Raw genomic sequence first — 26,240 nt, forward strand, 5'->3', positions numbered from 1 at the left:
ATAAGCTGCACACTACGCGCAACTCATAATTTCCACTTGGTGTCCGCGTCACGATGCCACCCTCGACGCGTATTCCAGCGCTCCTCCAACCCTACGTCCAACTACCGAACGACTCGATCCTCCTGCTCACGAGCACCCTCGGCGCGAGCGCAAACTGGCTGCTCATCCGCTTCCTCTGCAATGAGCTGAGCACGCAAGATGGCGGGGACGAGGGGCACAACGTCGTCCTCGTCTCTTGGATGAGAGAATATGACTTCTGGAAGCAGGAGGCGCGAAAAGGCGCAGCGCTTGATCTGGACAAGCTGAGGAAAGAGGGACGCTTTGCCTTTGTTGATGGACTGGGTGCTGGTGGGAATGCGCCAGATAGCACAGCAGAGAGACCATCGCGAACCGATGCGCAAGCAACACCACGAGGTCAGATATCGAATGCGACACCACAGAGAGGGCCACAGATATTGCCTGCGCGAGGACCTCCTGGCCGGATAGTACCTGCGAGAGGCCCGCCTCCATCAGTTCCAGCGGCGGCAGCAGCTTCATCACCAACCACGACCAACGCCAACGGCCCGGCGAGTGCAACCCAAAGCACGCCAGGTCATTATACACTCAAGAGTCTCGAGATTGCGGATATCAAGTCTACCATCTCCAGCGCCATCTCCCCACTCGCTACATCCACCGCCCGAAAGACGCTCCTGATCTTCGACAATCCCGATCTCCTCCTCGCGCTCAACCCAGCCATCACACCCTCCCACTTCACCACCCTCATGCTGCAATTCCACACGCTACCGAACGTATCCCACATCCTCACGCACCTACAAGCCGACAACCCACTCCTCAGCCTCTCTACACCTCCGCAGCCGCTCGAAGTGGCGCATCATAACTTGGTTGTCAAATGCGCACACATGAGCAGGAGGATACTGGGTGTCAGAGTATTAGACACTGGCGTCGCGAGGGATGTGAGCGGTGTAATACGCATTACTGAGCAGAGAAAACAATGGTTCGATGTTGGCTTTGGCATTGAAGCTAACAAGGATGGCGACGACAGTGGAAGAGGCAAGGAGTTCTTGTATCAGGTCAAGAGCGACGGCAGCGTAAGGGTGTTTGAGCGTGGTGCTGGAGGAGAAGGCTGAGGTCTACATCTTAGGCTTGACGAGCAATTCGTGCATCTGCACCCCTCGTTGACGCTGCAGGATCATCGCCTCTCTCCGCGGATGCAATGCGCAGGAAGGTGTATATATAGTCGTCTCGGCTACATAGCATGCTCCAAGCCACGCAATGGAAAAGACCCACACATGATCAATTCTTATCATCAGCTGTCGAATACCTCAGGCTAACTCCTACGTTACTGCAACAGAACTACGCGAGCCTCGCAGAACGCCGCATCTTGTGCAAGTCTGCATGTCTGCATGCAGCGACCGACGAATACGGAAGCGGCTCCTGATATCACCCGCCGCCCCCCGGCCCCGAATCCTCCTACCTGGGCACCCAATCCTCCACGCGCGATCATCGGCGAGCGACTGACCAACGATGCACCGGCGACTCCGAACTTTGCGCTGCCATGCAATCAATACAACACAACTATTATGATCCTGCTGCAGTGATACAGCCACGCCGCCCGCGAGGCCCATGCCATCACACACCTATGCCTTGTGACGACGAACAACAAACTCGATACGAGTTCCGCAGTTCATCCCCAACAACAGCGCATGCGGCTATATCCAAATATGCAGCCAAATCCTTCGCACTGCACGCTCTCTATAACTAGAAAGATTGACGACGTTCCAAATGGGCTACCCTTACCTAACCGATGCCATTCCGTCAGGGTGGATTTGGGGGCGCCTTACACAGCAGCATGCGGCACAGTTGCCTCGTCCAATCAGTCATGCTCGACGCCACGACGCGGCCTCCCGGGGTCAAACGTTTGCTTCAAACAAGGTGACAGGGACCATTCGGCGAGAAAGAATAAGCGCTGTGATGATGATGGGCAGGAAGGAAGGCAGAGGAGGAAGATGCCGCTTGTGTGAGACATGCGTGACGTGGAAGTATATATGGTTTAGAGTTTCGCTGCTGACAGCAATGGCACCGAGATGTCTGCCTGCTACTAAAAAATATCTATTCCCAGCCTTGGACTTGAAGGATTGTACTGTTCTCCGCAGCTTCAATTAGTCGACCTTACCTTACCTCGACTCCCACAGTATCAGACAAAACAACTCCAACAATGTCAACCCTCCACCTCCTCGACCTCCCAACAGAGATCCTCAACCACATACTCACCCCCCTACCCACATCCTCCCTCCTCCGCTTCTCAGAAACCTCCCGTCACGCCCGCATCCTCGCCAACGCCAACCTGCACGCTCTCTCATTGGGAATCGCGCCCCTCGCTCCTGCCTTTTTCAAGTATCTCGACCCGTCCGTCACCACTAGTACAGCCAACCCCTATGAAGTCTGGCTGCGCATCCCCCAGGCAAGGAGTTACGAGTACCTGACGTTGCATAACTTCCAGAGCGCGTTGGTGACTAGTATACTAAAGCGCCATGGCACCATGCTGCAGCATCTCAACATCAGTGTTTGGGCATTGACGTTGCCTATGGCGAAAGCTATCAAGGACTTACGCGCTCTGCGCACCTTCTCACTTAGAATCGAAAGCGGAGTAAGATACGTACGCGGCATCCCGCGGTCGCGTATCGCTATCGAACGAGAAGAGCAGGGTAAGGCTTGGGAGTTGCTTACTGAGAGTGCAGCCCAGTGGAGTGGAAGGCTCACGGTAGTGAAGTTGGAGAATTGTGATGTGAGGGCTGAGCAGTTGGCTGAGCTGTTGAAAGAGAGTAGGGGTTGTAATGAGCTGGGGTTGAATCGGTGTCGGTATCTGGGGAGGGAGATGTGGATTTCCCTTGGCGAATGGGAGGGGAGAGCGAATTTGAAGATGTTGGATGTAGCGGAGTGTGGGGGTTTGTTGGGGGATGAGGCGAGAGAGGTGGTGGGGAGGTTGGATGAGTTGCAGGTACGTTTCTTCGTATGTCTTTTGACGGCTGCTACTTGTATGCTAACACCAAAGAAGACCCTCAATCTTTACGACTGTCAAGAGCAGCGACCTGGAGAATTTGAGCGTCTAAATGAGGAACTCTGGCATATCAAAGACTTTACAGCACCGAGACCAGGTGGTTATGGCGAGAACATGATCATCGAGGTGGATCCGGACTACATCTTCTGAGAATAGGAAGTCAAGGCGGAGCTTTAAGAGTAAAGTGTTTTAATTGTTTATCTGAGCAAGCAAGGAATCGCAACGACGTGAGTGTCGAAGACCAATCGTTCCAGCTGCCACTGTTTGTCTATATACGTAGAATCTCTCGTGTGGCACCACTTGGGTATAGCCCTCACTGATCGATCCATCTATTCAAGCATCCACTGCCCTGCCTATCCGTCGACAGCGTCACAAACCATGTATCCTAACCACCAATCCTATCACTTAGTCCAGCCTCAAAACTTCTCATACTGGCTGTAATCCATATCCGGGTGATGAAAAGGGCCGCGAACATAACCAGGAGGAGGAGGACCAAAAGAACTGCCCGACGACACCGAGCTCTGACTAGCCTCAACCCTGTGCTGAGCATCCTGGCTAGCGCGAGCGCGGAGGTACTCGCTGTACTCTGACACGCGCTGTTCCTTGATCTGCCACTGAGCAGCTGCCTTGAGCATCTCCTGGTGAGCAATGATATCCTCAATGGGCTGGTTGTAGTAGGCGGCCGTGTGCTCTTCGTAGTGGTGACCGGGATGAATCTGGGCTTGGTGCTCGGGAGAGTGCTGCATCGATGCTTTGCCTGTGGAGTGGTACATGTTGTTGGTGTTGGGCTCGGCGCCGGTGGACTTGGTGGCGTCTTCGGCTCCGACGGGCGTGGCTTTGGTGGGGCGACTGACTTCGTAGTCGACGTCGCATATGGGAGCAGCCCTGCGTGCGTTGTTGCGGGCATGACGTCGGGCAATGAGCTTCTCTTCAGCGGACTTGGCGGCGAGGGCCTCGCGCAGCGTCTTCATCTTGGCTTGGCGGCGCGACAGCCTGGCCTTGACGACAGCTTCTTCTTTCTCCAAGTCGAGCATGCGGCGGTACTTCGACTCCAAGTAAGCACCGATCATGGGCGGCGCCCAGTCCTGGACAAAGTTGAGCCCGAGGATTCCGTTGTAGACATCAGAGCTGTAGAGCTGCGACAACTGCTCATGCGCCTCCTCTGCTTTCATGTTCTTTTCCCTGACTTGGTGAACCAATTCGTGCCGGAGCGACTCGAGCCTTGCTTCGCGGATCGCATCGTCGAGCGCTCTGCCGCATGATGGGTTGTTTAGGACGTTCCAGTACTCAGACAGACTGTTGTGAAGCTCGGCGATGCTGGGGCCGCCTTCAGAGATGTCCTCAGACGCAACGTTGAAGCCACTGTCGATGCGGAGGTTCAACAACTGATGCATCTCCTGCATGCGAGCGACGAGCGCATAGTATATGTCCTCGTAGTCGGCGAGAGGGCGGTCGGTGGCCTCTTCGTCCGCACGCTCGTAGATGCGTCCGTGAATGCGCTCGGCAGTGAGAAAGCCGTGAGGCAACAGGCTTGGGCCGACCTGCTTCTTCTGCAGACGGTCGAACAGAGTGCTGAGACTGGGGCTGTAGATGTCGAGTTCGGGCTTGCCAAAGAGGTTGCAGGTTCCCGCAAGGTTGATGAGGTAGTTACTGAGCTTGAGGATGTGCTCGACGATGTAGTCGGTCGGGTAGGCTGTGGTTGCAGCTTGAACAGCCATTTGGCTGACCGCCACTGCGAAATCTGGGAGGAGAGTCTTTGAAGACATCTCAGGGGGTATCTTGGGTTGTGAAATGTAAAGTAAGAAGGTATGAGATGATCAAGGCGAGCTTGTTGGGGACGAGTTGGAAATGGATAATCGTGTAAAGAGCTGAAGAGTTTGCAGTCCAAAGTACTCTCAGTATGCGATTAATATTAGCGAAAAGGTTGTGGGCTTGAAAAGCTGGAATTGAGGGGGCTGGGAGACGATTTGGTGAAGTGAAGGTGAAGGGACACCCGGAAGTGAGATATCCCGCCTCCCTCACTCTGCTGGTATTGTTCGTGCAGGACAGCTGAACAATAGACTTGAGCTTATTAAGGCGACACGGGGACGGCTCTGAAGGCTGCGACCGTGGGAACAAGGGTGCAGTGTTGCTTGTTGCTGGAGAGACGACCATTTCGTGCGCGCGACGTCATTGATGGCGGCGAAACGCTCCGTAGCAAGAGACGAATCGCACCACTTAGTACCATTGGTAGAAAAAATATCATCTATTCCGTCTCATGAACATCCTACTTGCCTTGGTCGGACGATGTTGTTGCCTGGAGGTGTGGGTGACCTAGATGATGATACTGGCGTCCCATCCAGGCATGCGCTGACTCACCCCCTCATCTGGTCAGTTTTCAGGCTTTCAGGCTCCGCACCAATGTCCTCGCGTCGAAGTTCCTTAGCCGGCGAGGCAGTTCATCTTGGATCCAATCCCGTCCGAAAAAGGCACCCCCAGCAAGTGCTCCTGCAGTAGCCAGCCAGAGGATAGTTTTGGTAGTACCCGGTCGAAATTCTTCGCCCGTCTTTTCGTTCCGATAAACGAAGTCACCCTTCTTCCAAAAGATGCTCCTGAGCCAATAGAGGAATTGCCAGTCAGGGTACATCACTGACAGCGTTAGCGCACGGACTCACACCAGCGTCCACCCTCCCCACTTACTATTATTAAGACCTGTCTTCGGATCTACAGCCCAATTTACACAACCTGAGTTCCAGACCAGCTTGCTTGCTGCTTTTTGTGTCCATTGCGAGTCTGCGACCGCAGCCTCCGGCTTGACCTCTACGGTCGCCGGTGGTGGTGACAGCATCTGAGGAATGAATGATTGCGATCGATATGATGGCAGTGACTTGAAGATGGGCTCTAGCAGCCGGAGAGTGAAGTTGATCTGGCACTCTACAGTGTAGATGACGCTGAGATGGCCGGTGACGGTATTGGGCCCCATGAGGATGAAGAAGTTCGGGAACTGTGGGACCACCGTACCGAAGTAAGCTTGCGCGACGCCCTGTGAGGTTTCATCCCACTGCGGTATGCATCAGTATATAGGTCTCATGCGGCGATTTGAGGCAAACTCACGTATTCGTTCAAGCGCAGTCCGTCACGCCCAGCAATCTCCATCGGGCAAAGCATCTGCTGTGTTGCGAAGCCGGTGGCAAGCACGATGGCATCTGCCTTCACCTCGCGACCGCTCTTTGTTACCACGCCATCACCGGTGATTATTTCTACTGGATCGTCGGCAACCAGCTCGATGTTATCTCTCCATAGGGTCTTCAGATAGTCTGTGTCCAACACCTTCCGCTTGCACCCGATTTCGGTCTTTGGAATGAGCGCGCTCCAATACTTCGGCGGCGCCATACTCTTTACGTATGCTTCATTCTCCTTGGCCAGATTTTGGCGGATGCTGCGCCCGGTCTCAATGTCAAAACCACTCCAGTCGCGCTCCATGTCGTAGTAGAATTTCGCACGGTAGAGGCGCATTGCTAGTGGTACGTAGCGCATCACGGCTTTGAAGGTATTCGAATAGTACGGGTTCTGGCGCTCTGCAAGGTATTGCGCTTGTCGTCCGAACTGTGTGAGTTTACGCACGGGGCTGGGCTCGTTGGCCATGATAGGAACGAATTGAGTTGCTGAGCAGCCATTGCCTGGGGCTTTGTAAGCATATAACTGACGAGCCAATATACATAGACATACCAAGTACGACGACATCTTTGTCCTTCCAATCGAAACTGTGGTCCCACTGCGCAGAATGAAACAGTTTGCCCTGGTACGTCTCCACTCCGGGCAGATCGCACTGCTTAGGCACTGAGAGTGAGCCCACACCCGAGACAAGTATCTTCGCTCGACGAGTCGTCCGTTCTTTGGTGTGAAGGTTCAAGATAGATACCTCCCAGACGTTGTCGAGATCGTTCCAAGCTGCTTTCTCCACTATGGAATGGAAGCGGACGTGATCCACGATCTTGTACTGCTCGGCCACAGAGCGGAAGTAGGCCTGAATCTCAGGACGCATGGAGTATTTTCTCGACCAATCTGGGTTCAGCGCGAAGCTGTAGGAGTAGAAGTGTGAGGCAACCTAGTCAGCTTAGCATAGTTTTCGGCACCGATAGCTGTTTGGACTCGGAACAACTTACATCGCATCCACAGCCTGGATATGTGTTTGCCAACCAAGTGCCACCGACATCGTCGCTCTTCTCAATGAGCTCAAAGTTACGAAGACCGTACTTGCGTGTGATTTGGACAGCGAGGCCCAGGCCGCTCATGCCCGCACCTATGATGAGAACCTCCGTATCGAAAGACATTATGAAGTAGCTTTAAACAAATCGAAGATACAACAGGGTATGATGAGGGGAGTCCAGAATCGCGACCAGCATCGGTTAGAGCAATAGGGATACTTATACCTTTGACTTTACGCCATCTCCTCCGCTGATCCACTGATCCACACCCCAGAACGACCAGATCCCCATCGGTGGAGCCTGCGTCTCCCGTTCAACCTCATCGTGTCCGGAGTATGGGTGCCGTCTAACCTCTTCGTGCCTGTGTTCGCGCGTTGACGTTGAGGTATGGTCGTTGTTTGGGCAGGTCTGCCGAGCAGGAAGAAGGAAGTTTGCCGACAGCCAATGACAGACCTCGGCTGTTGCGGGGACCCCACACCTCGCACACGCGTGTATGCTTCTCGTCACGATCCGGATCTTTCGCTTTTGGCATCCCGACGTCTGCCTCCTCGATTGCGCGTACGATTATTAACATCACTTCGGAATGCTCGTGGTGTTTAACGTTGAATGTCGCGGGTAACTGACGTCATCGCTTCGTCGCGTCGTTTTGCGACTATAACGCGTTTCTCACTCACAAAACGAACGCCAACCTCCTCGCCTACAATGATGAGGAGCACAACCCGGCGAAGAATGAACGTGTGGGATTCGTGCTTTTCCTAAGCCCGATCATAGGTGACAGCGAGCTGTCAACTGCGCGAGACTCGCAATGGGCTTACCAGCAAGTCTCGCACGCGACATATCGCCACCACGGCCTTCAAAGCGACGAAGAACGTCTGAGGCAGATATCAGGAGCCCAAATTCAAAACCAAATGTGCATTCAGATGCAACGCCAACTGTCGCAAAGGCTTTACCCGCGCTAGCAGCAGTAGAAGCCGGCAAGGTCAAGATTGACGATCACTTTACTTACTTCAGAAATCACCTGGTGAAAAGCTCTAGAAACACAGCACTTGACGTACCAAGACTCTCAATCGATGATTTTGCCACCCTCTACCAGTCCAACGCCAACCCTTATGGTCACCACTTTGTCGTTCATCAACACAACCACCCGATTGCGGGTGTACATTATGACCTCCGTCTTCACTTCTCAGAAACGAGCTCGATGTCCTTCGCCATTCCAAAAGGACTTCCTGGCGACCCCAACTCGCGGAGCATAGGCAGAATGGCGATTGAGACTAGAGTACACAACTACTGGAACCACTTGATCGAGAGTGCCAGCAGAAAGACTGGAAGCCTCATTATATGGGATACCGGAACTTATAGTATCTTACCCAGGATTAAGAGAAAGAACGAGATGCCAAGTCCACAGACTACGGATGACGACGAAACAGAAGACGACGAAGCGGCAAATGAGGGAAGCGAAGTTGCAGGGGGAGAGTGCCAGGAGAGCTCAAAGCTGGTAGCAGCTTTCAAGACTCGGTACATACGCCTACGTCTACACGGTACACGATTGCCACACAATTACACGGTCATAGTACGCCTCCCATCGAATGAAATAATCAAAAAGCCTACAGCGAGACGAAGAAGGGGACGATCTCAGCGTAGCTCTGCAACACGAACCCCCGCGACCTCAAGTGACGAAGCTGTTGTCGCGGACGCATCCGTACACGAGGAAGTAGCGGATCAAGATGTCGACACCGACACAGAAGAGGATGATCAAACGCGTACCACCAATGCATATCCGGGCTCGACGAACGATATTGGGTCGGTACATCAACGGCGGTGGTTTCTCCAACTCGATCGGCAGAGTAGCGGGTTTAGTCCGGATACCTCCGGCAGTGGAAGGGGGAAATGGACTGAAGGCTTCAACTCGTTTCTCGTACGCGGTCGAGACCATGAGCGAAGCGTTGTTACCGGAAGGTTAGCACGAGATGTCGAAAGCGACGAAGGAGTTGAAGGTTTTGTAGGAAGGGGAGGTTGGACAGGAATCGAGCATTAGACATAATATACATTATACCGGACGTTAAAGAAGACACCTGCAATCATCCGGGGTATCAGAACGTAGTCACCACCTCCATATTTCCCTCGACGCCCCTCATCTCCAAAGCTCCACGCTTCGACTTCTTCGCTCCGCAGGTGTACACCATGTCGAAGTACCACCGATGGGCTTCGACATCCATGATCAACCAGGCCTGGTTTCCCTGGAAAAGATTGGCGGCACCGGCGAAGGTCTGGATGTCGCCAGCCGATACCGGTTGTCTACTCGGCTTGTTTATGTAATACTCAGGACTGATGTGAACATATCCCATGGTCAACAACGGCATTTTAGGAACGGGGTCATTCCAGTGCGTAACGCGGAAGTTGCCACCACGCTGGTTGCTGATGTAGGAGCTAATCTTACTTCCTCCTATTCTTGGTGATCCGAAATTGTACAACGCGACATTGTAGCCAGCAGTGCGCATACTGGCGGCAGCGAGAGTAGCGACGGCGCCTCCCAGACTGTGGCCTGTTACGGTGATCCTGTAGCTAGGGAAGGCGGTTATTGCTTGTTGCACGGCGGGTAAGACACTATCGCGCGCATCAAGCCAGGACTGCCAAAAGCCGCGGTGGGCAGTGCAGCCTGGGCAGATATCTGTTGTAGTGGTGCCGAAGTCGAGGTTCGTACGCCAGTCTTCGATGGTGTGAGTGCCGCGGAAGGAGACAACTACGAGTTTATTCGTATGATCGACTGCGACAAAGCCCGTCACATCGGTCATCGCATTCTCTCTGTATGCTGTTAGCCTCCGGATCGTTCATGGCCATTCAACACCCGCTGAACCTCGACGTCTGCGGGGGCTGGGGTTAGACTCACCTGCTGTACTCGATGACGGTGGTAGAGTCTGCGTCTTGAACGAGCGGGCAGTTGCCAGTGGAGCACTCAATCTGATCTCCGGTGGAGTCATAGTTGTTCGAGCAATATGCTGCCGACGCATACTGCTCCATCAACTTGAAGTTGCCCAGAAGGTTTGGCGCGATACCTGTCACCCGTCAGTTACGCAACGCAACGACAGAGATGTCGCACTATCAACATACCTCGCTCCTGTATGAGTGGCGCAGCATTGCTGCCGATGGCGCCTAGCAGCACAGCAACAAAGAAAGAAGAGAAAGTAAGCATGTTGAAAATGAGTGACTGTTGGGAAAGAATGACTTGGGAGGAGAACCGCAGAATCGTCTCGCGACAATCTCGATCAAGCGAATCTCTACCTACATATAGGAACGACACGACCGACTCATTCTCATAGTTCGTAGTGTACCGCGGACGCCAGCATTTGCTTCATCACACGAGATCCAAGTCTGGACTTCCTAATGCGGAGGACTAAGCAGCCACGCTACCTACCGCTCATTCCGTAGTTCTCTGTGAATACCCAGGACGATGAAACCATTGGGACGCGTTTATATCCACATGCTTGCTTGTGGTTGAGCTTGTCACCTTAGGGAGGGCGTTCTGCGAGATCATTGGTCAAGCCAAGAGCGGGAAGCGTGGGGCGGCGCGTCCGCCGCGGCACGACTTGCACTTTGACTTTGACGTTGACCAGACGGTTGTTTGGATAAGATTTGTTGTCGAAGCCTCGTCACTAGTGCGCGGCGCGTCCTTTTGGTGATGGGAAGAACAGATCCGAATACACCAGTCCGGGAAAGGAGGTGGAGGAGTCTGTGCGTGAGCTAGACGCGCCACTAGCGCGTGGCGCAACGAGGCGGGCACATCTAGGGAAGTTGAGTGAAACGATAGCACACTCTTTACTCCTCGTTCTACTGCCATGCCATCACATTCAAGTGATTCTAGATTGCGAATCCCACCAATTCTTCCGAGCAGCGAGTCGTCACAGCTTGGCAGCTACGGCATTCGCGACGCGTCTCAAAGGAGATCGCAATCACAGTTGTTACGCCGTTGAAGGCTACCTTAGGGAAAATGGCTGACGCGGGTATGGGTAATTAACCCTCCATCAGATCTCAATGGCCATTAAACTTCTTCATTTTTCATTCAGCTCACATTAAGGTGCCATTAATGCCTAATGTAGAAGTAATACACGAAGTAAAATGAGCATCAAGATCTAAGGGAGGGTTAATTACTCATACCCGCGTCAGCCATTTCCCCTAAGGTATTCCAGGCCATTCCACGTGCGAGAGGTGTTGACTGCACTTGCGCGTGCTTGTTTTGCAGCAAACAAAGGACTGAACATATATGACTCTGGGGGTTATTGATACATATTTCTCGCTACACTTCATTCCTCCGCTTAAACTCCGATCGAGACTTACGACAGGACCCAACGGAGAGCCCTCAGTTCCTACAAACCGACTACCAATGCTGCGCGATTTAGTCAAGGTCGATGCGGAAATGCTCATCGCTTTCCTGGCAGCAGTCATATTTCTCTGCTTCTTCGTGTCTGTCCTCATCCTATACGTTGGCCTTATCGCAGTCTTCTTGGGCTTGCAACATCTTCTCGCTCTTGCTGTTGACCTTCAGGGCCGGATTAATCGTATGGAACGCTATTTAGAGATAGAATATCACGTACGGCAGGCGCGCAACCTAGGCCGATGGCCAACATTCTAGGCTATGGGATCTGGTCTGGAGAGATGCCTCAAGAAGAGTTACATGCACAAGCAGGCTTTCAACTACAATGATCAAGAGTTATGCAACGTTTCGAGTTCATGTAGATCGGATTGTGGAAGCTCCGTGTCTCTGGTGTCTCAACACAGCTGTCTTTGATAGCAATTTAGGAAATTAGATCGGCCAGGCTTAGGGGCATGTATTCGAAGTGTCTGAGACAAATGTGAGTCTTGTCTGGCAGTCATGACAGTGTTTGGTACAAAAATGCTATACTCACCGTTATCATTCCGATCTTTCACAACAGTATTGTCGCATTCTCGTTAACAAGCGTCCCCTTCAAACTTCATCACCAACTGTTTTCCTCGCTTCGACCAGCATGAGCAATATGCTAGCTTATTTTCAGCTGGGACCTCCGTCGGGATGGACAGAGTCAGTTGTTCTGCACGCAGTGCGGATTCCGTTTGCCATCGCTATTCTCTGTCTCAGCGCCTGGCTGTACCCGTCCCTTCCAGAAAACGTCCTATTCTTCTCGATGGGCTTGGTATGTCTCAATGTTCAATTCCACATACACAGCTAACCCTGCCACGAGGCTACTCTCACAATGACAGTCTGCATCGGCTTCATCACATTCCGATTCGTGTATCCGAGCACATACAGCATAAAAGCCGATCTTGCGACTCACGTCTTAATGGGCATACTCTGGTTAGTCGACCTTCTTCTCATGTGCTTTCTGGGTTGGTACCGACAAGCCGACAAAGAGTATCTATTCAAACTATGGGTGGCGAAACTTGTCATGGAGACAATCGAGTGGTAAGTACAACTTTTCACGCATATAGAGCTGCGCTGACATCTTACAGTGCTCTTTGGTTCTTTGAAGCGCTCGTTCTCGCTAGAGACTTGACGACGCCCTCACCTGTCAACGAGCCCATGCCACTTCCACCACTGCCATCAGCCAGCAACTTTGATTCGCCAACATCGCCACAACAGATCGACCCATGGTCTCCAGTCTCGCCTCTCGAACCTCCTCGGTCGGGGCCGCAGCCTTTACTTCCCGAAAGCCCCAATAGATACGACGATGATGCGCAGGAGTTACCGGATCCTTTCGATTTCGGCTTTTCTCGAGAAGCTTCTAGCGATAGCTCAGGTCAGCATGTAGCGGATCTGAGTCCTCAGCAAGCTCCCAGTTCCGCCTGCAGTCATGGTAGAAGGGGTGCGGTTAGTCACCTTGATCCAGTGGGGTCACGGTGTGTTTCACCCAAGAAGCAGCCTATTAGGAAGTAGGAAGGTCGTTGAGATAGGTATCAAGAAGTCGCGCGAGAAGGTGATTAGCAAAACAAAGTCTTGGGGTACGGAGATAAAGAAAACGTATTGGATAATGCGGAGATGTACATGGGTATCCATGAGCATAGTGACTCGCCCTCGCGTCTTTCTCTAGTCTCTTCATATATCTAGCTTAACGTCACTTGACAACCCCGCAGTCCAGTCATCGTGCTCTTACTACATCCCCAGCATAACTAAAAAAAAGATGAACTCGCTCTGAGTCGAACAGAGGTTTCTCGCAATCCCACCGTCTCCCCAAACAACCTCGACGACATCGAGAGCAAAGCCCGCGATGTGTCTCACATCCACCTCAGACAAGGTGCACCTTGCTGAACGGGCAAGCCCGGACGTGATGCGAGCGCCTTACCACTGGGCCACAAGTTCTGATTGTAGTTAAGATGGAAGAATGAGGAATTCTGGTATATATGTAATGATGAAGTGGGAGGGTGGGAGGGTGGGAGGGTGAGAGTAGGTGATAGAAACATACAGCAATGAGAAGCCCTCTATTTGGGTACCGATAATTAGCAAATTGAGCTACATTGAACCTCAAAATCATATATGGTGGGTGTAATATGACACCGCTATGACACAACCTCATACACATCATCTGCGGTGCAAGTATCCTTTCCACATCCATTCGTAACAAACATCATATTTCCATACAAGTCGGCAATCTACTCTCTGGCCGCCTCGACTCCGGCCTGCCATACGTCCTCAAAAAGTGTCCCCTGGGGAAGCAATCCTCAACCCTCTCCATACTACATCTAACCAGACTCCTAACCACATGCCCTCTGCTCACATGCCCCCTACCAACCCTCACCGTCTGAACATTCGACTTGACCCACAGCACCGGAAGCGCAACAGCAACACTAGCCTGAAGCGATTCCTCATCTGTAGCGAAACTGGGTGCGATGCTTGTCCGGAAACTTGTATGCGAGCTAGCCTTGCTCTTGCGCCAATGGTATCCTCGTCCATTTCCACCCGAGACGTAGAATTCGTCATCGTCAGAGTCGTCGCTGCATTGCGAAGTCAATTTCTTCGCTTTCCACCTCAAGTTCTGCGGTTCCTCGACGAGACTCTCTTCGCCGGTGAAGTTAGTGCAGAGTTTCTTGAGCGAAGGGAGATTGACGGCGACGATGGCGAATTGCGTCTCGAGGGCGGCGATTATGATCATTTTGCCGAGAACCCAGGATGTGTCGATCGGTTCGTCAGATTGAGATCCCAATTCGAGGAGTGGAATGAGGCGGAAGGTGGCGATGATGACGGAGATGCTGCCGAAGGTGAGGACGCTGAGGACGGCGATCTTTTTGCGGAAGCTGATTTGGCAGTTCCAGAGCATGGCGATGGGTAGAAGGAGGATGTACATGTCTAGGCCGATGTTCTGTTGAGGGTTAAGGTTAGTTGGGTGGTCTGCGGGGTGATGGACTATGATTTGTGCTTACCAAAAGACATGGCACCAGGAGGACGATGAGTTTGTTCATGCAATAGGCGTCGGGATGGGTGCCAGGGTGTAGGATCTCATCAAAGGGCATGCATTGGATGCAAGCTAGAAGCCTAGTTTCAGATGTTAGGTCTATGGTATTGTGAGTGAGGAAACATGAGGACATACATATTGCACCCCCATACGATGGTGTTAAGACCAAGGCCAGCGTAGACAGCATAGCTAAACTCGGCACTCTCGCGCGCAAGCCGGAGGTAAAAGAAGAGAAAGGCGGATTTCATAACCCAATGTACGGAGTAGTAGACTATCTCCTCGACAAAGAGCCACTGAGGTGTTTAGTCAGTAAAGATACCCTTGCGAGTAGTTCTCTTGCTTTGGTGCATACCTTGACAATTTCCAGTTGTTGAAAGGTATTAAGAGCGTCCATATGTCTGCGCGTAACGGTTAGTCCTATTTTCTCCACACAAGGTAACTACTCGGTACTTACAGCCCGCACCCCCAGTAGAGGAACATATGCAAGACACCCTGCTGAGCGACACTAAAGATAAAAACCACCACAGCGAAGTAGTCATCCCGTCTCCATTTCCTCAGACTCTCATCGACGTAACGACTGTAAAACCTCAGAAAGGTGGAGGTGGTGCCCAGAAAGAAGGTAACGTAGGCCACGGCATAAGCCAGCGGTTGAAGATTAGTAGCCAGCGCCATAGTCGAAAGAAACTGGCGACGTGAATCAATCACGGAAAGGAGTGGAAGTTGGGCAGCTCAGCTCACACAGCATCAACCGTCTCAGTAATGCATGGCTGTCGTATGTATCTTAAACACCTTGCCTCGCATCACTCATGCTCTGCTTTTTCCCTGCATATACGTCGAAACTGGCCTGCCGTCTAGTCTCCCCGCCGGGTGTCATCGTTAGGAGTACATTCTCACGGACGTGTCACTGTCAGGGTGAGTTCACGACACAAGTCGTAGTTGACTTTGGTCGACATAAGCAAGACGGTTGTTTCGGTGTGGCTGTTGGGCGAGTACCGACTTCGAGGCGTCAGTAGTACTTGCTTTTGCGCTCGAGAAGACCCGTAGACTGTACTACCGCGCCGCATACGTGAGATGCGGAGCTCCGACCCACACTCCACGTTTTTCGCCTCGCCGTCGTGATCGCCGAAAGCTTGAGGCTCAATGTCCGATCCGATCAAAGCTATATACGGATAGCGAGGCCGTACGTATTCCAAATAGAGACGTTACAATGTGTTGATCGGCTATAATGTCTTCAATACTTTGGACCAGTTTTTCCATCTGGACAACAGAGCATTGAACCGAATGTATGTGTAGCTATTCCTATCAAAAGTTAATCAAAGGAGGTCTCTGATCTCTCGCCCATTGTCTTTGCCAAGATGCTCTATTGCTTATGCCAGATCTTGTGACTATTATGCAGTTGGGACTAGAGATGCTGAGCCGAACAAGCAACATAAGATCAGCAACGTGCGCCATGCAGAAACAGCCGCCATATCCACTTTTCCTTCCGAAACACCAATGGACAGGTGTTTTGGCTCCGATCCCCTAAACTCCGAAGCTCTTTTGGGTTGAGATGGAGACAATCGTCTTCCCAAATAGCTAAAACAGAAAACAAAATAGTCGTGATTGGTGCGCGAAAGCATAGCGTTGCTGGCTGCCGCCGCTAGAGCCTCTTCTGGAAACTGCTAGACTGAGTTGGTCTGCTGCGGAAGCTATATGGAGTCGATGCGTCCGCTATGTGAAGCTGCCCAAAGCATGCTCACAGTCGTGGGTTCGACCATGCGAAACAATTACCAGACGCATATATCATCGGATGCCGATACCGACATAGGGCTCCTGGGAAGCTGTGCTGAAGTCTATGCACACCACCGAAGTCGCATGCATCTCTATCCGGTTCTATCCCACACCGAACAACGAGCGAGTTATACTGGAGGTCTTGCACAGCCAGAGGGATGATGCGACAGAGGCTTCTGCCATAGCGACGAGCGACATGACCACAAGTCCCGACGGCGAGTCAGAGTACAGGACATACAGCAAATGACACAGACGACGTCTACCAGTACCTCAGGCAGCTGAAGCAGAGAGAATGACAATGGAGAATTGTAAGAAATCACAGTCGACCTTCTCGATAGGGAGGAGGTTTGACGTGTTTGCGGGAGCATACTGACCGGTCATGCGTATGTCGACCTGGTGCGCTATTTGAGAGATCAGGAACAACGCCGCTGTTTAGGACGCACTTCGAGAACTGTCGTACAGTGACGAAAACGTGTACTCTGGCCACTTGGCTGTGCGACTGGGGCGTGTCTCAAGTACGAGAGACAGATTAGTGTTCAACGGTCGGTTGATCCTCCGCTCGTATTCTCCGGATCTTGTGAGCGTAGATCGCTTCACCCGCGTCGTTCGGCGTGGGCGCGCATTGCGGGGAGCCTCTTGCGTCGAGGCATATTGCACACCACCACAGCGGGGGAGGCGGATAGCGTGCAGACGCAAACCATTGACGTCGGCCTCGTGACCTCGTGACCTCTGCGGACATGGATGCCCATCGCATGAAACTGCAAGATCGGCACGGCGACGGGCCGTCCTGCACAGCGCTTGCCACTGTGGAACACGACAGGCTCTGACATGTGACAGCAAGAACAACGACTCCAGCGCTGCAGTGTCTGCGACGACGAGGAACATGACGAGTGTGTTGAGAGTCGGCTGGTAAGTGCTGCGCGTCGCTGGAAGGATAATGCCGGTGCACCAATATTGGACCAGCATCTGGCGGCAGAAGCGCATCGGGTCTTACGGCTGATGTGAGTTGTGATAGGTTGGCGCGACGTCGCTTCCCCGTACCATGGCAAGATGGCGCCTAACCGTGAGTCAACTGCAAATGCGGCCGCACGAACGGTCGCCTGGTCTGGGAATGGGTCGCTCTTGAAGGTTCGCGAAGACGAGATTATGCAGGGCCCGAAAGCGTATTTCTCTCGGGCCTAGAGGCAATCGAGAATGGAGGTGTTGGCTGCGGACTATGGCTAATGTGCCCTGGGGCAAGATGCTTGGCTGTCATTTCCCTGTGTGACACGCCGCGTCCGCGATGGGGTCGCGGGCGTGATTGGATAGATGAATGATGAATAGTCCTGCCCTTGGAGATGTGCAGCGTGGAGTGTAGGTATTGTATATGGGCCTGGCCATGCTTGCTGCTAGGGCGATTGGAGCTAGGGGCGAGGTGTGGTTATTGGGGGTCCCCCATAAAGAGGGCCCCTGTCACGCCCAAGAGTGCCGTCTTGCACAGCCCCGATACTGCTCTCCAGACGACTGTCGCCGTGAGCGCATTGTATTCATCGAGCAGCAGCAGAGCCGCATCGCAAACTCAGGCGCAGTCGCGTCAAGACAGAGTGAGAAAACCGTGCCGCTGCAGTGAACTGGCAGTTGTTGTGGAGCTTTGGCGCTGATGACGGTGAAAGACGGCGTCTCATTTCCGTCCGCGTTAGCGAACCAGCCTCATCCCAAGCAGCGCATCCAAGCTTCGCTCCCCGTCGCCCTCGCTCCTTCCCTCGGACTCCCTCGACGATAGCGACTGCCCCAGCTGCGAGAACCGGCGACCGCTCCTTCCATCTCGCGCATCAATCTGAGCAATCGCGACCGGGTCACGCCATTGCCAGCCAGTCTGCCAGCCACCGCTCCCACCCACGAGCGAGTTCCACCACGCGACGACCCAGGGCGCCCTCAGTCCCGCCTCGAGCCTATCACTACGCCCTCGACACCTGCGCGCTGCCTGTCTGACATACTCGACGCGCAGCCATGAGCACCGAGCCCACGCAGCTCTCTGCTGATGCAACCCGCATGTCTAGCGAGAAGGCAGTAGGGCCGTCGGAGCACGCCAACGGCACCGGTATGTTTGTCGCTTACCACCACATTGACGTCCTCGAATACTTGATTACTAACACGCTGCAGCTGCCATGCAAAGCGCCATTGCCACCAACTCCTTCGCTCCAGGCCAATCCTCGTCGCAAGGCCCCTCGACTGCAGCTGCTGAAGGTGACTCGACCCAGAAGCGTTCCCTCTTGAACGTCCCGCGATCCGGTTCGCAGTCCAACGAGACTCCCAACACCGGCCTCAGCGGCGCAACCGCAGCAGACGCTGAGAGCATTGGGCGAGGCTCCAAGCATTCCAAACGAAGCTTCATGGGCAAACGACGCGCAGGCAGCACGGCGAGCAGCAAGCGCTCTCACCCGCGCGCTGCCCCCTCCGAGAAGAACGAGCAAGTGCCCCCAATGCCTGCCACGGCCAACCGTCCAGCATCAACACGGAGCAAGACCAAGAAGTCTGGTGGCCTGTTGTCTTGTCTGCCCTGCTTTGCACCCAAGGAGTCCCGCACAACCGACGATGCTACACCTTTGGAGAATGTCAAGCAGGCCCAGAAGGTGCCAGCTGGACGCACTTCCCAGTCAACACCCATCAAGAAACAGGAACCCACTGTTGCCGAATCGAGTAACACTGACTCGAAAGACCCACTTGATGAGAAGACGGGAAACGACACATTAGGTTCAGGTCTCGCCGACAAGCCCAGCCATGGTGATGGCACAACCGAGCAGGCGTCAGTCGGAGACCAACCCCAGGTCGTGACAAGAAGCCCATCCCAGAAGCAGCCAACAGACACAGTTTCCCCGCCTCAGGCCGGCACCCTGCAGACTGGTCACCCCCAGATAAGCATCACAAACCCTACGCCCACCGCTACTCCGGTACTTCCTCGGCCGTCAGCAGAGCAAGAGCGCATAATACAGGATCAGACCGAGGAGCAGAAGCAGATCGACAACGACATTGAGATGAAAGATGTGCCGCTATCGACTAATGATGTTCATCAAGAGGGAGAAGAGACAAGCGCAGAGGCCGAGGCTGAGCACCCCAAGGTCGATCTTCCTCCACCACCCCCACTGGCAGAGAGACAGGTCGCTGTCCAGCACCAGACTGCAGACGTTGCAGAGGCGGCAGAGCAACAGAAGTACCTTTTGGGACCTATCGCACCCAGGTTCCAAGGAAAGAAGTGCCTGGTTCTCGACCTGGATGAGACTTTAGTCCACAGCAGCTTTAAGGTATGTTCCACTGCCGCTGTATTTGCTTCGATTTGCTAACGTAGCCAGATTCTGCACCAAGCCGACTTCACCATCCCTGTCGAGATTGAAGGTCAATACCACAACGTCTATGTCATCAAGCGACCAGGCGTCGACCAGTTTATGAAGAGAGTTGGCGAGCTCTACGAGGTCGTCGTGTTCACCGCGTCCGTCTCAAAGGTAAGCACACGACGGACTCACAAACACATGCTTCATACTGACGATACTAGTACGGTGACCCCCTTCTCGACCAACTTGACATCCACGGCGTTGTTCACCACCGGCTGTTCCGCGAAAGTTGCTACAACCACCAGGGCAACTATGTCAAGGTATGATTGCCAATGCTGTCTCCGCTTGCTCAATGCTAATCTATTGCAGGACCTTTCACAGATCGGTCGCGACCTCAAAGATACCATCATCATCGACAACTCGCCCACGTCGTACATCTTCCACCCGCAACACGCCGTCCCCATCAGTAGCTGGTTCTCTGACGCACACGACAACGAGCTCCTCGACCTGATACCCGTACTTGAGGATCTTGCCGGCCAGCAGGTCAGCGATGTCAGTCTGGTGCTTGATGTTGCTTTATAAGCATGAATTGAGACGACAGTGATGAGTGAACACTTGCGCATGCCCTTTTTCACCGCGCCGACATAATCACTTTTCTTCGAGGTGAAGCTGTAGGAGCACTGCTCTTGCGGCTTCCAACTTGTACTTTGTAATCAGTTGTAATCTGCATCGAGAGGCGGTCTGGAGGGGGCAGCTGCGAGACTAGCGGTTCAAGAGCGTCTTGCAGGTTCAGACTGCATGTTTGACTTTCAGTGCCGCGAGCATGGCTTCGGCGCAATGTGCTTCGATACCCACCCCCACCAGCGCCCGAGCTGCAACGAGTCACATTCCTCTTTTACGCAACAAAACAGGAGGATCACGGCGCAGAATGGAGTCGATTTGGCTTGTGGAGCCGCGAAAATAAGCAGTAATATTGGCACATACCCCCTTTCTACATATGCGGCGCGTGAGCCCTTCGGGGTTGCGTTGTAGTACTATCAATACCATTTCCTTTGTACAGTATGCTTTGTTGTTGGTTTGCATTGCTGGCTGGGACATGCATCGTCTATTCATCCCACGACTGGAGCGTGTATTGGTGGTGTGTCGTTTGACTTGGTTTCCTCTTCCCTCATGTACGTCCACAGGTGTGTTTTCACAGTTTGGCAGGAGCGAACAGCGCCTGCAGGCACCGTCGAATGCTAGGCAGGTAGTTTTTAGATAGTCAATACTACTCCAACAGCCAGGCCACAATCTAGAATCTTACTAGATGCTCTAGAAGTGTCGTACCACATAGACTTCCTCCTGTCTGCACTGTCACATGCACCCATGACGTTCACTAACCAACAGAACGATGGTCTTGGCATTCACATGTCGAAAATACATGACTCGCGTGACTAAAAGTGCCCCAGACTCAGCCCGCATTACGTCTTTGCCACGTTGGACCCTTCCAACGTAAGAAGCTTATCCAGCCGTTACCTGCAGCGCTGCCCCTCAATTCTTTGCTTCGTTACAATAGCCTCGCTGCGTGAAAGTGCCCAATTCCTGCCAAGGCACAGTTCGCTCGCGTTTACCGCAAATCGGCCTCGCCTTACATGGCTCGGTGACAATACGCCCACATCTGCATCTTCCCTTGCTAGACATCACTCGTCATGGAGAGATACAGTCAATTCCGCGACAAAGGTACGTTTGAGTAATCCCTCCGCGATTGCGCCAGAGTGCCACCGGTTCTCAAACCCCGTTACTACACGTCGCCGTTTCCCGCCCGCGACATGTACCCACTACCTGTCGTTCGCAACACAAAAGCAAGTCCATAGCTAACTATGTATATGCAGGTACGGCTATAGCGCCATTCCTCCCTGTCCCTCCCCCACCGGTCGGCATCACCTGGCAGCCGTTATACTTCTTCCTCTTCTGCGTGCGCGCACCCTTCTTCGTCGCCTTCTCACTACTATACTTCTGCATTCTCGAATGGATCTCCGTGGGTAGAAGATTGAAGTATGGGGTGCTGTGGCTGATGCTGGGCATCCCTGGCGTGTGGTGGGTGGACTTACAGGTTGACGGTGTCAAGAGAGGGTATGTCAAATTGTTAGCAGCGATTGAAGTCTCGAAGCTCAATGCGACGAACTATTGCTAACACATCCCATAGACAGCTACATTCTGCGAAAGACAACCTCCCCAAAGCCGGCACAATCATCGCGTCCTCCTTCACGTCACCGCTCGACCCGCTCTACCTCGCCGGCATCTTCCAGCCCATCTTCACGCGCTCGTACCCCCACCACCGCAAAGTCGAACGCATAACCCTCTTCCGCGCGATAGTACACGCGTTCTCTCCGCCCGTCCTCTCTCCACCAGACGCCTCAAAGCTCGTCTCCCTCCAACAACTCACCGACGAGAACCCAAGCAGGATAATCTGCGTATTCCCAGAAACAACTACAACAAACGGCAGGGGCATCCTCCCACTATGCCCCAGTCTGCTGAGCGCAGACGGCAAGACCAAGATCTACCCCGTCAACCTCCGCTACACACCCCAGGACGTCACAACTCCCGTTCCCGGCGGCTACCCCTCCTGGTTCTGGGGCCTCCTCAGCAAACCGTCCCACCAAATGCGCGTCCGCATCGCTTCGCGCGTATACAACAGTAGCAACCAGGACTCGCCGTCTCGCTCTACATCGAATTCGAAACAGAACTCTGTCAAGGCCTCGGGTTACGACGCGAATATCTTCGACCAACCGGACTTCAGGAATGGGTTCAGTGGCAAGCATGGGGAGGCGGGTGATGGCATGGATGTCGATGTTGGTGATCAGGCCAATGGCGATGATGGCGTTGTGAGTGAGAAGGAACAACAGGTCCTTGAGAGGGTTGCGGAGGATTTGGCGAGGTTGGGCAGGGTCAAGAGGGTTGGATTGGGGGTAGAAGAGAAGGTGGAGTTTTTGAAGGTTTGGGGGAGGAGGAAACGGTAGGTGGGGGTATGGGATGGGAGGTAGAGAAGGTGGCGGAGGAAAGAGAGAATAGTTCGATGTAGAACTCTGAGAGTAGGCCATGGCTTTATGCCCATTTTGTAGCACTGCATTTCGTGTTGCGGGCGCATTATTTGAATACACACCTTTAGTGTTAGTACACCTTATAATTCCGTCGCATCCTTTGGCTTCTTCCCTGCGATGTGATTTGCATTCAGATGAAGTCAATAATTTAGAACTCAACGTATGGGTAGAGAACGCACCTCAAAACAGTTCTTTGGTCAGGCTAGTACACAGAGTCTGGGGTCTTTGATGCTAGTTCAGGTCGACATTTCGGGTTGCTGAGTGTTACTCCTTAGGCACCTGAGCTCTAGTCATATATTCTTCAAAGAAAGACATCTTAGTTACTACGGGAGAAACTGTAAGTAGTGTGGAATGCTGAGCTTGGAGACCCTGTCCTGTGTTTATCAATTCTGCCTTCCCTGCCACTCCGCCACTTCTGCTCGTCATGAATAGCGTTGCGGATACGTTGATTGCTGAGATTCCTGCGGCTTTGTTCTCGCTTTGCGACAGGCTCAAGATAAGTCGAAAAGTTTTCGAAATGTCTCAAGCCGTGATGTGTGATGTAGACGTCTTTGCTGGCCGATTATGCGATATCTTCTCAATCTTGGTTAGACGATCTCGATGTCTTCGAACGGGCGATCCATAAATGGTAGCAATGCTCTGACTTCTCCAGCTCGAAATCGGCCGACTCGAACGTATCGCGCGCCATTGTCGATGGGGTGTATGAGCAGCCCGTATGCGTTACGGTTGCTCGGTGTCTCGCACGCTTGCACGCTTTCTTTAGTCATGTTGCCGTTTTGCTCGTAATCTAATATGCTCGAAGATCCACTACTTGGCTTCCATCTTTCTGAATTAAAGTAGTCAATGGGCCCGTAGTTACTCGCTAGGAGCAAGAGAGAAACTCCTGTTTCTTCCAGCTCTTGGATTAGACAATCAGATTTCCAGTCGAAGTGACAGTAGGCAATACAGGAGCCGTGCGTGACGAGCAACAGTCCGTACTCACCTTTCTTCCAATGGATGTCTTGCTTGATAATCTTGCCACTTATCTTCAATTTGCTGCTTCTAAGACGTCCATAGGGATTGGCATCCATACACTCGGTTATGCATGTAGGTTCTAGGTAACGACACTCCGAACGGAAGTCTACCTCTCGTTCCCAGTCTCGTGACGGATGCTTAGACCTTGTTGAGTTGAATTCCCGAAAATGAATATCGTGGCAATGAGTCCAGCTCCACGAGGGACCAATATATGTATTTGGAGATCCGACGTCGAGCAGTTCCAAGAGTGCCTCTCTGGTGGGGCCGCTATCTGTGTAGACGATGTGCCAAAGTAGCTCTCCAAGTAATGACTCTTTCCACAACCCAGCAACGTACACCCATTTGGTTGCTTCAGCCACTAGCTTGGCCAGTCCTGCTATCGCAGGAAAGCGATCTGTTGACTTGGTACTCTGACGGTGAACGTATGAGCTCACAAGTCTGTGCCATTCTATGCGAATGTATTCGTCAGGCCACCCTTCCTTGTATCGCAGCAATTTATGAGAGAAAATTGATGCAGAATTTAACGAACCATGCTCCATCTCAGTCATCACTTGCATTGGGCACGGGAGATTGAGTATTGGGCACGAGAAATGGACTCGCCGAGCTCCAAAGCAAAGTAACCTCTGTGACATCTCTTCTTCTTGAAGCGTCCAAGCGCGGAGGAACCACGCACCACAAGCGATATCTGCGTCACGTGCGGTAAGGGGAGGCTTGATAGCTGTGACAAGTGGGCGGCGCTGAGGGCGCAGATTGAGACGTCCGTGTATATCAGGCTGTAGCGAGGATTGGAAGGCAACGCTAACCGAATCGGCAGGTCGATTAAGGAAGCTGTCCAGACAGGAGGAAGTTGATATAGCGCAGATTGTGATGAATGCGTTCGCATAGATGGACCCCATACGCTCCGCCTCGTGCGCCCAGTCTCCAAGGTCATCTTGGATAATGCATAGCGCATCAATCCAGATATACCTGATTGATAGCACTCGTGCTGTTGTGACCATGTCTTGCATGACGGGCGTCATCTCGTCGAAGTGAATACTATCGAGACGTTGAGACAAGGTTGCTGATGTAGTCGTAATTTGTCGTGCAGCTTGATGTTTTGTACCCCAGCAATAGCTAAGCGTTGCATAGAGACCTGGGGGCTGCATCTGCGTGTCTCGAGTTTCTATCAGACGGATGGTCGCTCCCTGGCCACCGCCTCCAAGGTCGATAAGGCGAGCTGGCAGGAGATTTGATGTCGAGTTCGACCTGCACTCGGTGCTAGATTGCCTCAAAGCTCGCTTCATCCAAGCGACATTTTCTTTACATAATGGTTGCGTCTGTGGGGCAAGTGCTGTTTTCAGCCATCTCTGACAACCGCCTGATACGATCAGTAAGAACTTTCGAATTATCTGGTTGACTATCACCTTCGTCGCAGTCGACGTAGAAAACGAATGTATGGTTGGATAATGTCCCAAACTCGATATGTTCCAATTGCCACCTCGCGACGAGCGTGCAAAGCCCGTATTGTGGTATAGTTCTGGGATACCAGAGGTAACATAGTTTGAATGTCACCTGAACAGGTCTCGTAAAGCCCAGTTCAAGTGCTGTACTGCGCAGTATGGCGCAGAACGCACACCCTGCTTCAGCTGAGGCTTTTAAGCAAGGCAACTCCGGCAAACTGTCGCGATGTATGTAGTCCAGCCATAGTTCCCGACACGGTTCGTAGGGATTATTCCCATCGGTAAAACTCAGGATTTCTTGTCCATCATGGCTCTGAGCCTTGCGCCCACCTAGTTCTTTATCGTTGAAGCGCAAGACGGAGCATTTATCGCAGAGTGGCGACTCATGGACGTTGCTTATATCCGCCATGGCGGTCGGCCAGAGGGTTTCAGTGTAATCAGCTCGAAAGGCTCATAAAAGAGGCGGCTCCAGAGTTTTGTCCGTAAAGCAAGGACGAGAAGAGGAGAGAGAAGAGGAGAAAGAAGAGGAGAGAGATTCTGGCGCCCAGGCTGAAGATAAGCAAGCAAGCCTGACTTTGAGGCGCGGGGTTGTAAGCCATCACATGCGCAGACACGACTGAACAGCTTTATCGGGAACGCATAGAGCAACTTTGTATCTGACTACGCGTCGCTCTCGGGGGACGAAGAGCATGCGTTAGGTGTTTGGGCGTCGAGCTGATGACGTCTGCTTGCCAACGTCTAATTGTTGACATCGTGCCGTGTTGAGTTGATTTAGATTGGAGCAAGGGATACCTTCGATGACACTCCGGACACCGAGGTTGGCGTAATGGACGCTGGGATTCACCTAATGCAGGACGTTCAAGTCGTTGGGATGCAGGTGGGCGTTGCTCTCGCTGCGTCGGCTAACCGAAACTAGCATGCGATGACAGGGATCGCGCCTTCCTCTGTTTACCGTCCGAGCGCAGG

General features: G+C 52.8%; 10 protein-coding genes across 10 annotated transcripts; 6 read left to right on the forward strand and 4 right to left on the reverse strand.

Annotated features, from left to right (window-relative positions):
• Positions 1-53: 53 nt before the first annotated feature.
• On the forward strand, positions 54-1,127 carry J4E85_001633 (uncharacterized protein; the record flags this gene model as incomplete). Its single annotated transcript, XM_051465918.1, has 1 exon — positions 54-1,127. The coding sequence occupies one exon, from the start codon at positions 54-56 to the stop codon at positions 1,125-1,127; it is 1,074 nt and encodes a 357-aa protein (XP_051330475.1).
• Positions 1,128-2,215: 1,088 nt separating this feature from the next.
• J4E85_001634 (uncharacterized protein) lies at positions 2,216-3,208 on the forward strand (the record flags this gene model as incomplete). Its single annotated transcript, XM_051465919.1, has 2 exons — positions 2,216-2,998; positions 3,056-3,208. 2 exons carry the CDS (start codon positions 2,216-2,218, stop codon positions 3,206-3,208), a joined length of 936 nt encoding a protein of 311 aa, XP_051330476.1.
• A 266-nt stretch (positions 3,209-3,474) lies between these two features.
• On the reverse strand, positions 3,475-4,824 carry J4E85_001635 (uncharacterized protein; the record flags this gene model as incomplete). Its single annotated transcript, XM_051465920.1, has 1 exon — positions 3,475-4,824. The coding sequence occupies one exon, from the start codon at positions 4,822-4,824 to the stop codon at positions 3,475-3,477; it is 1,350 nt and encodes a 449-aa protein (XP_051330477.1).
• A 611-nt stretch (positions 4,825-5,435) lies between these two features.
• J4E85_001636 (uncharacterized protein) lies at positions 5,436-7,371 on the reverse strand (the record flags this gene model as incomplete). Its single annotated transcript, XM_051465921.1, has 5 exons — positions 5,436-5,686; positions 5,738-6,098; positions 6,152-6,717; positions 6,767-7,145; positions 7,204-7,371. 5 exons carry the CDS (start codon positions 7,369-7,371, stop codon positions 5,436-5,438), a joined length of 1,725 nt encoding a protein of 574 aa, XP_051330478.1.
• Positions 7,372-8,503: 1,132 nt separating this feature from the next.
• On the forward strand, positions 8,504-8,886 carry J4E85_001637 (uncharacterized protein; the record flags this gene model as incomplete). The annotated part of the gene is made up of 2 exons (XM_051465922.1): positions 8,504-8,760; positions 8,856-8,886. The coding sequence occupies 2 exons, from the start codon at positions 8,504-8,506 to the stop codon at positions 8,884-8,886; spliced, it is 288 nt and encodes a 95-aa protein (XP_051330479.1).
• Positions 8,887-9,335: 449 nt separating this feature from the next.
• Positions 9,336-10,435, reverse strand: J4E85_001638 (uncharacterized protein; the record flags this gene model as incomplete). The annotated part of the gene is made up of 3 exons (XM_051465923.1): positions 9,336-10,047; positions 10,133-10,298; positions 10,354-10,435. The coding sequence occupies 3 exons, from the start codon at positions 10,433-10,435 to the stop codon at positions 9,336-9,338; spliced, it is 960 nt and encodes a 319-aa protein (XP_051330480.1).
• Positions 10,436-12,470: 2,035 nt separating this feature from the next.
• Positions 12,471-13,150, forward strand: J4E85_001639 (uncharacterized protein; the record flags this gene model as incomplete). Its single annotated transcript, XM_051465924.1, has 2 exons — positions 12,471-12,679; positions 12,727-13,150. The coding sequence occupies 2 exons, from the start codon at positions 12,471-12,473 to the stop codon at positions 13,148-13,150; spliced, it is 633 nt and encodes a 210-aa protein (XP_051330481.1).
• Positions 13,151-13,838: 688 nt separating this feature from the next.
• On the reverse strand, positions 13,839-15,335 carry J4E85_001640 (uncharacterized protein; the record flags this gene model as incomplete). The annotated part of the gene is made up of 4 exons (XM_051465925.1): positions 13,839-14,570; positions 14,816-14,956; positions 15,016-15,061; positions 15,118-15,335. The coding sequence occupies 4 exons, from the start codon at positions 15,333-15,335 to the stop codon at positions 13,839-13,841; spliced, it is 1,137 nt and encodes a 378-aa protein (XP_051330482.1).
• Positions 15,336-18,422: 3,087 nt separating this feature from the next.
• On the forward strand, positions 18,423-20,323 carry J4E85_001641 (uncharacterized protein; the record flags this gene model as incomplete). Its single annotated transcript, XM_051465926.1, has 5 exons — positions 18,423-18,513; positions 18,576-19,714; positions 19,763-19,912; positions 19,963-20,061; positions 20,111-20,323. The coding sequence occupies 5 exons, from the start codon at positions 18,423-18,425 to the stop codon at positions 20,321-20,323; spliced, it is 1,692 nt and encodes a 563-aa protein (XP_051330483.1).
• Positions 20,324-21,429: 1,106 nt separating this feature from the next.
• Positions 21,430-22,740, forward strand: J4E85_001642 (uncharacterized protein; the record flags this gene model as incomplete). The annotated part of the gene is made up of 3 exons (XM_051465927.1): positions 21,430-21,460; positions 21,613-21,853; positions 21,927-22,740. The coding sequence occupies 3 exons, from the start codon at positions 21,430-21,432 to the stop codon at positions 22,738-22,740; spliced, it is 1,086 nt and encodes a 361-aa protein (XP_051330484.1).
• Between the last annotated feature and the right edge of the window lie 3,500 nt (positions 22,741-26,240).

Source organism: Alternaria conjuncta, assembly GCF_024043145.1.
Source record: "Alternaria conjuncta strain BMP 0040 chromosome Unknown scaffold_2, whole genome shotgun sequence".
Classification (NCBI taxonomy): Eukaryota; Fungi; Ascomycota; class Dothideomycetes; order Pleosporales; family Pleosporaceae; genus Alternaria; species Alternaria conjuncta.